General features: G+C 43.0%; 2 protein-coding genes across 3 annotated transcripts in view; one reads left to right on the top strand and one right to left on the bottom strand.

Annotated features, from left to right (window-relative positions):
- Positions 1 to 1,490, bottom strand: part of phlpp1 (PH domain and leucine rich repeat protein phosphatase 1) — an 82,287-nt gene extending 80,797 nt beyond the window's left edge. Inside the window, exon 1 of the mRNA XM_067452161.1 lies at positions 143 to 1,490. Coding sequence (XP_067308262.1) covers positions 143 to 1,346 — 1,204 coding nt within the window. The 5' untranslated portion in view covers positions 1,347 to 1,490. The remainder of the gene's footprint in view (positions 1 to 142) is intronic.
- A 58-nt stretch (positions 1,491 to 1,548) lies between these two features.
- LOC137088820 (uncharacterized) lies at positions 1,549 to 13,203 on the top strand. 2 transcript variants are annotated; one of them, XM_067452170.1, is made up of 2 exons: positions 1,549 to 2,256; positions 11,410 to 13,203. In XM_067452170.1, exon 2 carries the CDS (start codon positions 11,610 to 11,612, stop codon positions 12,297 to 12,299), a length of 690 nt encoding a protein of 229 aa, XP_067308271.1. In that variant the 5' UTR covers positions 1,549 to 2,256; positions 11,410 to 11,609; the 3' UTR covers positions 12,300 to 13,203. The 2 variants fall into 2 exon arrangements, with proteins under 2 accessions (XP_067308271.1, XP_067308272.1); XM_067452171.1 differs by lacking the exon at positions 1,549 to 2,256 and adding an exon at positions 11,092 to 11,215.
- The last annotated feature ends 510 nt before the right edge of the window (positions 13,204 to 13,713 follow it).

Raw genomic sequence — 13,713 nt, 5'->3', positions numbered from 1 at the left:
ATTCAGGTGTGTCATTTTCATGAACACACATCATCAGCTGACAGCAAACTCATGTATGGAGGACGATGTAAACATCAGCCTCATGACTCTCACACAGGTCGCATTCATGAAGTGGACCACAGCAAAGGCATCTGTCATTTACCTGCGTAGAAGCGCAGGAGTGATCCCAGCTCTGTGTTCATCCCCTCCTCCTGGACCCTCCATGGGTCCTTAAATCCCAGTTTAAAGAGAAAATCATTCTGGATTTGTAGGGGCCTCTCATCGGGGCCCAGGCGCCGGGCGGCCTCGCCATGCAGCTGAACATACAGGGCCGGGCTGGAGTCCAAATCGGGCGGTGTACCTACTGAATCCGGACTGTGCCCTAGAGCAGGCAGGTCAGCGGCGACGGCGAGGGAAGTCTCGGCCCCAACCGTTACGGGCTCCGGCAGGATGGGCTCCGTTGGACAGTCCAGCTCCAGCTCGTCCGAAGAGCTCCCGTATGTGTCCAGGCCCTCGGCGGCGCTGCTGTCGAATGCCGAGGCGTCCGTGCCCAGGATCATGTCGTCACTGAGAGAGTCCCGGTGCTGGCTGAGCCGGGCCCCGGAGCTCAGGTCGTCACAAGCACTGCTGGTTTCCACATCTGAGCCCGCAAACCTTTTCATGGAGTCCTCGTCCTGAGGGGACATGTGGTCCACGCTGGCCTCCGAGTGTGCGTAAATGTCGTATTCCTGCTGGTGATATGGATGGTCCTTCTCCAAAAGCAGGAGCCGTAACCTGTCACCAGGCTGGTCCGGGAGGCTCTCCGTCCCCGTGTGAAGGTGCCTAAGTGGGTACTCTCCATCGCAATTCCCATTCACGTCGGTGGACAGGTAGCTCTTAGCGTTCAGCCTCAGGACCGAGCACGTCTTGCCCCCGGCCTGCTGCAGGCGTTGTGCTATCTCACCTGCGGTGCTGTCCACGGTGCACAATACTGGCCGGGCCGGGTGTGACCACGCCAGCAGCCGGTCGTGCACGTGGATGGAGCCCCGGCGCAGGTCCTGGCGGACCCACTGGCGGTCTGACAGCTGCAGCTGAGGACTGGCTCGGTGTCTCAGCAACGTCTGTCGGTCCAGACTCCGACTATGAGATGAATTGATACCGGACACATGCCTCTTCACTCTCCTCTTCCTCAGCAGCAGACTAGAGCTGCTCTTGCAGGCTTTGTTGACCATGTTCAGCTCAGCTGGGCTCTGGCTTCTGGTACGGGGCTGGTCTGAGCTCGTCTGTCGGGGGTTCGATGCTCTCTGGCCTTCATCTTCTTCTTCATCTGCTGTTGATCTCAAGGCCACACTCAGAGCACTGCTCTTCTTTAGTTTAACACTCTCCATCCTCACGAGATCACTCTTAGTCCATTTGAGCGGAGATATGAGCGCCGTACGACGCTCATGAACGCGCGCGGGACACGCAGTTATGATCGCGCCGCTCTGTTCGGGATCAGATCATGGAGTCTGAGAGCTAAGGACGCAAATGTCGCGAGATGCGCGCGAGAAACCCGCGAGAGTTCACGTCGCCCTGAAACCTGAAACGACAGGGAGAGTATGGAAGAGAGCAGGAACGTTGTTTTTTTTTATCACATCCTGTAATTTCTATTAGTATGTCGTATATCTGTAATTTTATTTTGGATGATTAAAAAAATGGGGAGGAAGGAAAGAAATGTTACTGTAGGGTAAAAGGGATAGCAAACTATCGCGAGAGTTCACGTCCTCCGGCTGACGCTCCAGACATGAGATGTGATGTGAAAAGAAGGCTAGTACTTGTTGTATCCAGAAGCTGGTATTGTTTGTATGTGTGTGTGTGTTTTAAACCACTTTCTCATTCGTTCTCGCAACTTTACGGCTTTCTGTACAGTGATAAATAAAAAGAGCGCGGAGACGCGACGCTGCACGCAAAGCTCGCGAGAATAAAATAGTTAACGCCCCTGAAGCTGCTATTTTGAATCATCAGTTTTTCGAACTCCTTAAAACATGTTCACATTTGATTAATTTTCAACTTAATTTTCACGTTGGGACAGTACATTTATAGTGTCGCTGAGTCGCTGTCACCCTTTATCTTTGGGAAGAGAAATATTAGTAAACATGGCAAGTAATCGGATGTGCGTATCTTCAACACACAACTCCATTTCCCGTGATTCGCTGCGGCGTTTGTTTTTATTGGTGCGTCACATTCATTTATGTTCATCCATGTTTATGTTCCTGAATTATAAAACAGCCGCAGTCATCAGTGAATTAACACTAGTCAGTAAGTTGAACACACCCAGATTTATCTCATATTAAAACTAAAATCAACAAGTAATTTATTCTTTCTCCATATTTAAATATCAACGTGATTGATTGTGATCATCGTTATTTGAACAGTGTAACTTATGATCGTTGCAAACGCTTTTAGTTTATGTAAGTTATGTTGTTTTAAATTAATACGAAGTAAAAGATAGGTGCATGGACTTAGTTAATTCTCCATTTCAGGCATATCTGATAAAGCTGCATTAGAAGTGTTTTACTGCCATCTGTCGATCACATAGATGAATCCACAACAGTCGTGTTGCAGTACAGGTGCATGGACTTAATTCTCCATTTCAGGCATATCTGATACAGCTGCATTAGAAGTGTTTTACTGCCATCGGTCGATCACATAGATTAATCCACAACAGTCGTGTTGCAGCAGTCGCAACCAAACAGTAAACTCGCAAGACAGAAGAAAAAAAAAAGAAAATACAAAAAAAAAACCACTCTATAAAGTTAAAACAATAACTAGGGATTGGTTTTGAATCCTTACAGAAATGTGACACATAACTATCGAAATGTAATATCTAACTAAATAAATAAACGTAACGTGTATATAAATGGTAGCCTACTGTCTGAATATTTCAGTGGAGGTCATACTAAAGTAGGCTATTGAGGTAACTTCGAGTGGCAGGGGAGATTGAAGTATGTTGTAAATCTTTACTTTTGTTTGTTTTTACAAACTCAAATATAATGTCTCCACATCTGATAAAGCTAAATTTTAATCTTGATAGCAAAGTTATGAACCTATTTGAAAAAGGAATCTAAAACGTGTAACACTATTAGAAAACGTGGATGTCAATTTTATTTGTTAATAAAAATGTACCCCACTCCATTCATTTTTAGAATTTTAATATGATAATAAATATTAAATATAAAAGTCTAATAAATAAAAAAATTATAATACATGTTGAAAATTTAAAACACAAATGACTGTGAAGGTAAAACATCTTGGAGTTTTTTTATAGTACTTAAGTAAAATAATTTACTTGAGTAGAAATACTAAACAATGACTAAATGACTCAAGTAGTTTGCTGAAAAACTTACGTTACAAAGTAAAAACGTTACAAAGTAGGCTACTCAAGTGTTGTTTTTCTATTTTTGCCCCAAATGAGGCACATTATTTTTCAGTATTTCTTCTCAAGTATTACATCCATGGCATTAAATACATAAATATAGCCTAAATAAATAAAGATATAAGAGTCTCATAATGTCTGTTTTATTCATATTGGAAGCCAGAGGGCATTGTCACGCACTGTCATAATTGAGACTCATAATACTTATGATATTCCAAGAAATCCCATTATGGACACATGCATCAGCTTTTTCAAGTTGAGTGAAGACTGAAACATTGAAATGATAAATTAAAGCAAAATAAAATGTGTATACAACAAGTATGGATTTCAAATCAATGTGAATAAAATCCATGACATACCAATAATCAATTCAATATTTACTTTATATTATTTTATTCTAGTAAAATACCCAGTAGCCTACATATTATAAATAATTTCCTGTTTAAACGATATAAAAGCACCTCAAACAGAATGTAAAACATAAGAACCCATTTAAAACTTTGAGACCTCAAACTTTCAGATTAGAATTATTTCACCCAAAAAGGAAAATGATCCCATTATTTACTCCCCTCAAGCCAGGTGTATATGACATTCTTCTATCAGACGAACACAATCAGTTATATTAAAAATGTCCTGGCGAATCCAATCATTATAATGGCAGTGAATTGTTGCCTCATTTATGAAGTCCATAAAAGTGCATCTATCTATTATATAACTTCTCCACATCATATAACTGCTCTGGAAGTTTTTCAAATGTTCAGATTTTAACTATATAAATGTTACTATACTCCTTAACATATTGTTAAATAACTGTCTCTTTATTTGATTATTACTTAAATCTGCAGTATAGGTAACTTTTGTATAAATTATTTTTTTTTAAACATATTTGTTAAACCTGTCATTATGTCCTGACAGTAGAATATGAGACAAATAATCTGCGAAAAATTAAAACAGATTAGCACCCTCTTTTGGAATTATTTAAGAAATTATGCAACCATGGGTGTAATCCACTAGAGGTTTCTATGGAGGGGTTTGTGAATTCTCAAGTTCACTTTTCAACACTTTCAATAATTTTTTTTTAGCTGGATTTGAATATATAGTTAAAAAATATAAAATACTATTTTTATATAATTTCTTTTTTTTTTTAGAAATGGCGATTTCCCCCCCGTGAATTTGTGTTTTTGCAGATTTCCCATTCATTTCCTATGGTGGTCATTTTTGACCGAAGAGGCAAGTGGGAGTATTTTTTTACAACCACTTAGCATGCTCGAATCATGTCCTGAAGTTTTTTGTGTGTTTACATACCTAATGTTAGAAAAGTCACCAAGTTTCATTTCATTCTGATGAAGATGTGATTTTTAATAATTCAAAATGTGGTTCATAGGTTCAGTTTTTCATGGGTGTGTATGTGTGTATAAGTGTGCGTGCGTGCGTGTGTGTGTGTGTGTGTGTGTGTGTGTGTGTGTGTGGATGTGTCAATATCACACTCCTGATGTTTTAGAGTGTCATCCCTATACTGCTGTGTACTTTTTTTCAGCATTGTGGCCAATTTGTAGATTGTACACACAAATATTCTGCAAATATTTGTTTTTGCAGATTTCCCATTCCTTTCCTATGGGGGTCATTTTTGACCGAAGACCACAAGTGGAAGTAATTTTTTTATGACCACTTAGCATGCCCGAATCATGCCCTACTTTTTTGTGTGTGTTTACATACCTAATGCAAGAAAAGTCACCAAGTTTTATAATTTTCAGATGAAGCTGTGATTTTTAAAAATTCAAAATGTGGTTCATAGTTACATTTTTCATATGTGTGTTTGTGTATAAGTGTGCGTGTGTGTGCGTGTGTGTGAGTGGATGTGTCAGTATCACACTCTTGTTGTTTTCGAGTGTCACCCCTTTACTGCTGTGTACTTTTTTTCAGCATTGTGGCCGATTTGTATATTGTACACACAAATATTCAGAGAATCTTTTTTTTTTTTACCGATTTCCCATTCATTTCCTATGGTCGGTCATTTATGACCATAGACAATGAACGTTACTTTTTTTTTATGACCAATTAGCATGCACGAATCATGACCCCAATTTTTCTGTGTGTTTACATACCTAATGCTAAAAAAGTCACCAAGTTTCATATTCCGATGAAGCTGGGATTTTAAATTTTTTAAAACAGAACATTTTTCGGTCAGAAATGACCGAAGAGCACCAGAGGTTAAATCCCTGATCAAAAGTTGTTATACATGGTTCTGGACATGCAATTGTTTAAAAATAAACAATGAATTCATTGCCATACTAAGTACACACATACAGACGTAAAACATTTATTTGAAATATGTAATTGATTGCTATGATGGGAGCAAAAACATGTTCTGTTTTTTTCAGATTCAAAATTATTTCAACTGATAAACTAAGTACCAATACAAAAGCATGACATAGTAATGCATACAGCTCATGAAAACCCAAAATATGCTTGTATATATCTTATATACTTACAGGTCCTTCTCAAAAAATTAGCATATCATGAAAAGGCTCTCTAAACGAGCCATTAACCTAATCATCTGAATCAACTAATTAACTCTAAACACCTGCAAAAGATTTCTGAGGCTTAGCTTGGTTCATTATTCAAAACCGCAATCATGGGTAAGACTGCCGACCCGACTGCTGTCCAGAAGGCCATCATTGACACCCTCAAGGGAGAGGGTAAGACACAGAAAGAAATTTCTGAACGCATAGGCTGTTCTCAGAGTGCTGTATCAAGACACCTCAGTGGGAAGTCTGTGGGAAGGAAAAAGTGTGGCAAAACGCTGCACAACGAGAAGAGGTGACTGGACCCTGAGAAAGATTGTGGAGAAGGACCGATTCCAGACCTTGGGTACCTGTGGAAGCAGTGGACCGAGTCTGGAGTAGAAACATCCAGAGCCACCGTGCACAGGCGTGTACAGGAAATGTGCTACAGGTGCTGCATGCACCAGGTCAAGACACTTTGGGCTACAGAGAAGCAGCACTGGACTGTTGCTCAGTGGTCCAAAGTACTTTTTTCGGATAAAAGCAAATTTTGCATGTCATTCGGAAATCAAGGTGCCAGAGTCCGGAGGAAGACTGGGGAGAAGGAAATGCCAAAATGCCTGAGGTCCACTGTCAAGTACCCACAGTCAGTGATGGTCTGGGGTGCCATGTCAGCTGCTGGTGTTGGTCCACTGTGTTTTATCAAGGGCAGGGTCAATGCAGCTAGCTATCAGGAGATTTTGGACCACTTCATGCTTCCATCTGCTGAAAAGCTTTATGGAGATGAAGATTTCGTTTTTCAGCACGACCTAGCACTTGCTCACAGTGCCAAAACCACTGGTAAATGGTTTACTGACCATGGTATTACTGTGCTCAATTGGCCTTCCAACTCTCCTGACCTGAACCCCATAGAGAATCTGTGGGATATTGTGAAGAGAAAGTTGAGAGATGCAAGACCCAACACTCTAGATGAGCTTAAGGCCGCTATCGAAGCATCATGGGCCTCCATAACACCTCAGCAGTGCCACAGGCTGATTGCCTCCATGCCACGCCGCACTGAAGCAGTCATTTCTGCAAAAGGATTCCCGACCACGTATTGAGTGCATAACTGAACATAATTATTTGAAGGTTCACTTTTTTTGTATTAAAAACACTTTTCTTTTATTGGTCGGATGAAATATGCTAATTTTTTGAGATATGAATTTTGGGTTTTCATGATCTGTATGCCAAAATCATCAGTATTAAAACAATAAAAGACCTGAAATATTTCAGTTGGTGTGCAATGAATCTAAAATATATGAAAGTTTAATTTTTATCATTACATTATGGAAAATAATGACATTTTATCACATGCCAATTTTTTGAGAAGGACCTGTATATAAGCACTTATAGCTTCAGTTATATACTACTAGTATATGAAACATATGATTTGTAAGACATTAAAGACTATTTTAACACAATTTAAACAGCAAAAATCAAAATGTGATTTTGTAAGCATTGTAATCAGGCTCTGAACAGATTACCTATTAAAAGTTCTATCAGCCAATAGAACAATAGAATCGCTCTGGGGTCCTATAAGCGGACACGATTTCACAGGCGGAGAGGATTTGTCATGACACCGGCTCTGTTGTGATGGGGAAGGAGCTGTGGAGGGAGCGCTGTAGCGCAGCAGAGAGCAAGGGGGAGTGACCTGTGAGTTGTGCTTGTTCAAATTTTCAGGCTAAGTCAAGCTTTAAAGTTCCACTGAAATCAAAATTTAAGTTTTTTAGCTTTTAGTATGACTGTGTTAGCCTTAAAGTTATGAATAAGCTGGTATGTTCCAAAACTATGACAAAATTTGCATTTAGGAAATATAAGCATTTAAAATTTACAGTCTCCCATTTCCTTTAAAACGAATCTCAGATTTTGGTGACATCATCGCAGACTTCACTTTCTGTCAAATCTTCTGTCCAATCAAAATGCTCTCTAGAAGGAGGGAGGGCTCTGTGGAGGGAGGGCTGTAGCGCAACAGAGAGCAAGGGGGAGTGACCTGTGAGTTGTGTTTGTTCAAATTTTCAGGCTAAGTCAAGCTTTACTGCAGCGATGCCTGCCTTTACATGCACATGAACTTTAATGACATCCCATTGTTAATCCATAGGGTTTAACCCTCTGGTGCTCTTCGGTCATTTCTGACCGAAAATTTTTCTGTTTTAAAATTTTAAAAATCCCAGCTTCATCAGAATGATATGAAACTTGGTGACTTTTTTAGCATTAGGTATGTAAACACACAAAAAAATTGGGGTCATGATTCGAGCATGCTAATTGGTCATTTAAAAAAAAGTAACATTCATTGTCTTCGGTCATAAATGACCGACCATAGGAAATGAATGGGAAATCGGCAAAAATACAAAAATTCTCTGAATATTTGTGTGTACAATATACAAATCGGCCACAATGCTGAAAAAAAGTACACAGCAGTAAAGGGGTGACACTCTAAAACATTAGGAGTGTGATACTGACACATCCACTCACATACACGCACACACACGCACACTTATACACATACACACCTATGAAAAATTTAATCTATGAACCACATTTAGAATTTTTAAAAATCACAGCTTCATCTGAAAATTATAAAACTTGGTTACTTTTCTAGCATTAGGTATGTAAACACACACAAAAAAATTAGGGCATTATTCGGGCATGCTAAGTGGTCATAAAAAAATTACTTCCACTTGTGCTCTTCGGTCAAAAATGACCCCCATAGGAAATGAATGGGAAATCTGCAAAAACACAAATATTTGCAGGATATTTGTGTGTACAATTTACAAATCGGCCACAATGCTGAAAAAAAGTACACAGCAGTATAGGGATGACACTCTAAAACATCAGGAGTGTGGTATTGACACATCCACTCACATACACACGCACACACGCACATTTATACACACACACACCCATGAAAAACTAAACCTATGAACCACATTTTGAATTATTAAAAATCACATCTTTGTCAGAATGACATGAAACTTGGTGACTTTTCTAACATTAGGTATGTAAACACACCAAAAAATTGAGGGCATGATTCGAGCATGCTAAGTGGTTGTAAAAAAAATACTCCCACTTGCCATAGGAAATGAATGGGAAATCTGCAAAAACACAAATTCACAGAAAAAAAATCACCATTTCTAAAAAAAAAAAAATAATATAAAAATAGTATTTGATTATTTTTATATATTTATTCAAATCCAGCTAAAAAAAATTATTAAATGTGTTGAAAAGTGAACTTGGGAATTCACAAGCCCCTCCATAGAGACCTCTAGTGGATAACACCCATGGTTGCATAATTTCTTAAATAATTCCAAAAGAACTAATCTGCCTTCAATTATTATTATTTTTAAGGCCTAGTCTCTATTTTAACCTAAAATACTGCAATTAAAATTTTTTTTAAATAAAATGTTTTTTTTTTAAAAATATTTTATAATTTTAAATGGCAAAAATAGACAATAATTACTGCATAAATATTAAAAAATACCATCAAACCATCTCAAAATACAAAATTAAAAAGAAAAAATATTATTGAAGAAAAATAAATTGCATTGGTTTTACTGGGGTGTAGGAAGTTTAATTTTTAGGTGTCCGGTCACTTATGACCGGGAAGACAACCATTGTAACCAGTAAACAAGGAGCACCAGAGAGGGAATGCATCGATGTCACTTTCCTGCCGGAACACGCCCCCTCAGCCGGGGCTGAGTGGCAGAAGAGCTGCTGCGTGACCGCAGCTATTAGAGGAAAACACGATTATAGCAAACAGTTATCAGTTTAAACTAAAAGTTGGGCTCGAGATATTGGTCCTTACAACTACCATAGATTCAGTGATCCATGGATAATGACATGCAGCCAGGAATCGTGTTTTCCTGATATTTTTATGAGCCTGATTTCAACATGATTATTTATAACTGATCAGTAATCACATTTTTCTAGTTAATCCCGCTTATATGTTAATGGGTTAGTGTATTGAAGCGTGTATGTGGCCACTTGTCACGAATGAAAAACAAACGTTTTATTCAAATTCTGAATTTAAGCCTATTAATAAATAATCATTATATTGCCTAGACAGCGTGCAAAGAGTGCAATGTGCAATGCAATGTCTGCACTTACAGAGAAACGCGCATGTTAACTGAACTCAGCACCTGGACCATCAAACACTCGAGTGGTGGATTCCAAGTTCAACACCTATGATTGGCCATCTGCGTTGTAGATACCTACAAACATGTCTGTGATTTGCTACATTACTCACCAAGGCGAATAAATATAATCATTTCACGAGTGCAAATACAGATACACACTGGATCATTTGCTAGTTCCTTTTTGCTAATAAAATGCTATTATTACGAATTATTACGGCGGATTACATATCCTAGACAAGCAGTTATCGTCAGCGCTTCCCTCTTAAAGCAGAAACAGCAGCAGGTTGGCTGTGGTTTGAGTGAGAAAATTGCACGCTATTATCAAGTCCGTCTCAAGCTTGGAACAGCGATGTCCATTAGGTCCGTGGACAAGCCTCCCTCTACCCCCCTCTGGCGCCGGGCCTGTTTTTGTGTGTTTTCGCTGCATTCACGCTGTAAACAAATGCTGCCTCTCAGTCTTTCTGCCACTCAGCGGGGGCGTAATCACTGTCGCTCCAGCTGACGGTGACGTTACATGCATTCCCTCTATATGGAGTTATCTATTTGGCTCTATTTGGCCCACCCGTTGCAGCTAAAACAGCTTTAACTCTTCTAGGCAGGGGTGTAATTTTGTCTTGTTAATATTATGTAATATCATTATATACATTGTATATATATATATATATATATATATATATATATATATATATATATATATATATATATATATATATATATATATATGTATATATATATATATATATATATATATATATATATATATATATATATATGTATATATATATATAGTGTGACGAGCATCGGTATCTCATCAGCGTCGTCCTGGAAACGGAGGCAGAACACCTGCACTTCCTCGTTACCGGCTGATCAACCCCAGCTGCAGCTCGTCAGCCGACAGCTAATCTCTCTCTCTCTCTCTCTCTCTCTCTCTCTCTCTCTCTCTCTCTCTCTCTCTCTCTCTCTCTCTCTCTCTCTCTCTCTCTCTCTCTCTCTCTCTCTCTCTCTCTCTCTCTCTCTCTCTCTCTCTCTCTACTCCTGTAGACAGCAGTGTGTGACCGGACAGCCGCCCTCGAACACGAGCACGGACACCCTGCACAAGGAACAAGGAAGAGAGCACCGACTGCACCAGCGCACTTCTACACATGTTTGTCATCTTCTCACCCTTTGTGTGTAAATAAATCCACCCTCCGGTTATTTAACACAACAGTCCTTGTCGTGTGATTCTTCACACCGTGACAAGTGGTGGAGAATGCGGGCAACCAGGAAGAATCACCGACAGGCAACGCCCCTTCTTTGACTGTTCTCATCCCTTTCTCTGGATTCTGATTCTTTTTTTTCCCCTCTTCTTCTCCTGGCACAGGTGTGCGCTCCTCCCTTTCCCCAACTATGGAAGAACTCCTAAAGCATCTCACAGAGGTCAGCATCCGCCAACAACAAATAGTAGAACACCTGGCTACTCGGCAAGGACGTACTGAGTAGGAGCTCGCAGCTCTCCAGGCCGCCGCCCCACGCGTTCCGCGACCAGATGCCCAGGCCCAAGCAACCAAGCTGCTCCCGAAAATGACCCCCCATAACGATGTGGAAGCATTCCTTCAGGTGTTCGAGACCACAGCAACCATGGAGGGCTGGCCGGAGGGTGACTGGGCACGGGCGCTGGCACCCCTACTGACCGGTGAAGCCCAGCAAACATACTTCTCTCTCCCCTCCACTACCGCTGCCCAGTACGCTGAAGTGAAGCGGGAAATTCTAGCCCGGCTGGGCTTATCCTCTATCTGCGCGGCTCAGCAGTTTCATGAGTGGGAGTACAAACCTCGACTGCCCGCTCGTGCTCAAGCTGCCGAGCTCACGCGGCTCGCACATCACTGGTTGCTGGACGGATCCCCCTCGGCCGCCCAGGTAGCAGAGCGCGTGGTCATCGACCGTTTCCTCCTCTGGGCTCTGCCCCGCTCCCATCGACAGGTGGTTGGCATGAGGAATCCGACCACAATGCTTGAGCTCGTGGGGGCCATTGAGTTAGCGGATGCGGCCCAACGGGGGATGGTGGGGAGAGAGCGCCACCATTTCACCGGAGGGTGGGCCAGGAGTGACACGCGCCGGAGGGCATCCCGCGACACCAAAGCAGGCCGGCGGTCCCTTCCCCACGGGATGAGCCCATGCCGACGGAGCCGCCAACTCCTCCTACTCGAACCTGGCTGGCAGGCTGCATCGTGCACCATGACCTTCCCGCTGGGGCCCCTGAAGCAGATGTAAAGGTCAACGGAAAACAGTTCCGGGCCATTCTGGATTCCGGCAGCACCGTCAGCCTGGTCCAGTCTCACGTCCTTGCCCCGCGCACTGAATACAAGTCGTTCCTGTCGATCACCTGTGTCCATGGAGACACTCAGCACATCCCAGCCCGCCGAGTGACCATCGCCGCCGCTCCAGGCTCCTGGCCAGTGGAGGTAGGAGTAATGAAAGACCTCCCAGTTCCGGTGTTGATCGGCTGAGACTGGCCCGGGTTTGACCGCCTCCTAGCTACTCTCACCCAGCCTGCCAACCCGGGGAGGGGCCGCCAAAAACGGGCGCCCACAAAGCAGCGTCATCAACGGCCCGTCCTTCTGGCCTCGGATAGCGGGAGAGATGGTGAGTCCCCCTCTCAAAATCCTAATCTCTTCCTTGATGTGTTTCAGCAGGTGACGGGAGGGGGCTCATTTGGCCGGGCACAACGGGAGGATGACCGGCTGAAGCATTGTTGGGCCCAGGTTCGGATCCTGGACGGAAAAGAAGTTCAGCCGGGGCCCCATTCTCTCCCGCATTTTGTGGTTCAGAAGGGCCTGCTATACTGTGTTGCGCAGCGGAGGGGGGAGGAGAAATTACTGCTGGTGGTACCTCGTACGAAGACGGAAACCGTGTTGGAGTTGGCACACTCACACCCCATGGCGGGACACCTCGGGCCGGCCAACACGATCCAACGGACGCCGGTCCAGAATGGACGCCGAGGTGAAACGGTTCTGCCAGGCCTGCCCCACCTGTCAGGTAACGTCGCCAAGGAAGCCCCCCCCCAGCCCGCTGATACCGCTAGCAATTATCGAGGTGCCCTTCTAGCGCATCGGGATGGACCTGGTGGGGCCGTTGCCTAAGTCTGCCCGGGGACATGAACACATCCTGGTGATCGTCGACTATGCCACCCTGTACCCAGAGGCGATCCCCCTGCGGAAGGCCACAGCAAAAACCATCGCTCAGGAGCTCTTCCTGCTGTTTAGCCGGCTAATGGCTGACCTCTGCCAGCTGCTGAAGGTGAAGCAATTAAGAACCACAGTATACCACCCACAAGCAGATGGTCTGGTCGAACGTTTTAACCAGACTCTAAAGCAGATGCTGAGACGGGTCGTGGCTGAAGACAAGCGTGACTGGGACCTCATGATCCCCTATGTCCTCTTCGGCATCCGCGAGGTTCCGCAAGCCTCCACGGGCTTCACCCCGTTCGAGCTCCTCTTCGGTCGACAACCTCGGGGCCTCCTGGATGTGGCGAAGGAAGCCTGGGAGCAGCAACAGGCAGTTCATCGTTCGGTCATCGAACACGTAAGGGACATGAGGGAACGGATCGACCGGGTCATGCCATTAGTCCGGGAACACATGAGCAAAGCACAGCAGGCTCAGCAGCGCCACTATAACCGGGTGACCC

The sequence above is a fragment of the Pseudorasbora parva genome, chromosome 9 (genome assembly GCF_024679245.1).
Source record: "Pseudorasbora parva isolate DD20220531a chromosome 9, ASM2467924v1, whole genome shotgun sequence".
Classification (NCBI taxonomy): domain Eukaryota; kingdom Metazoa; phylum Chordata; class Actinopteri; order Cypriniformes; family Gobionidae; genus Pseudorasbora; species Pseudorasbora parva.
The sequence above is the reverse complement of the archived record's forward strand: the minus strand, read 5'-3'. Positions and strand labels throughout refer to the sequence as shown.

Excerpts from the sequence above, each read along its gene's own strand:
- LOC137088820 (XM_067452170.1), top strand. The coding sequence starts at position 11,610 with ATGACCCCCCATAACGATGTGGAAGCATTCCTTCAGGTGTTCGAGACC.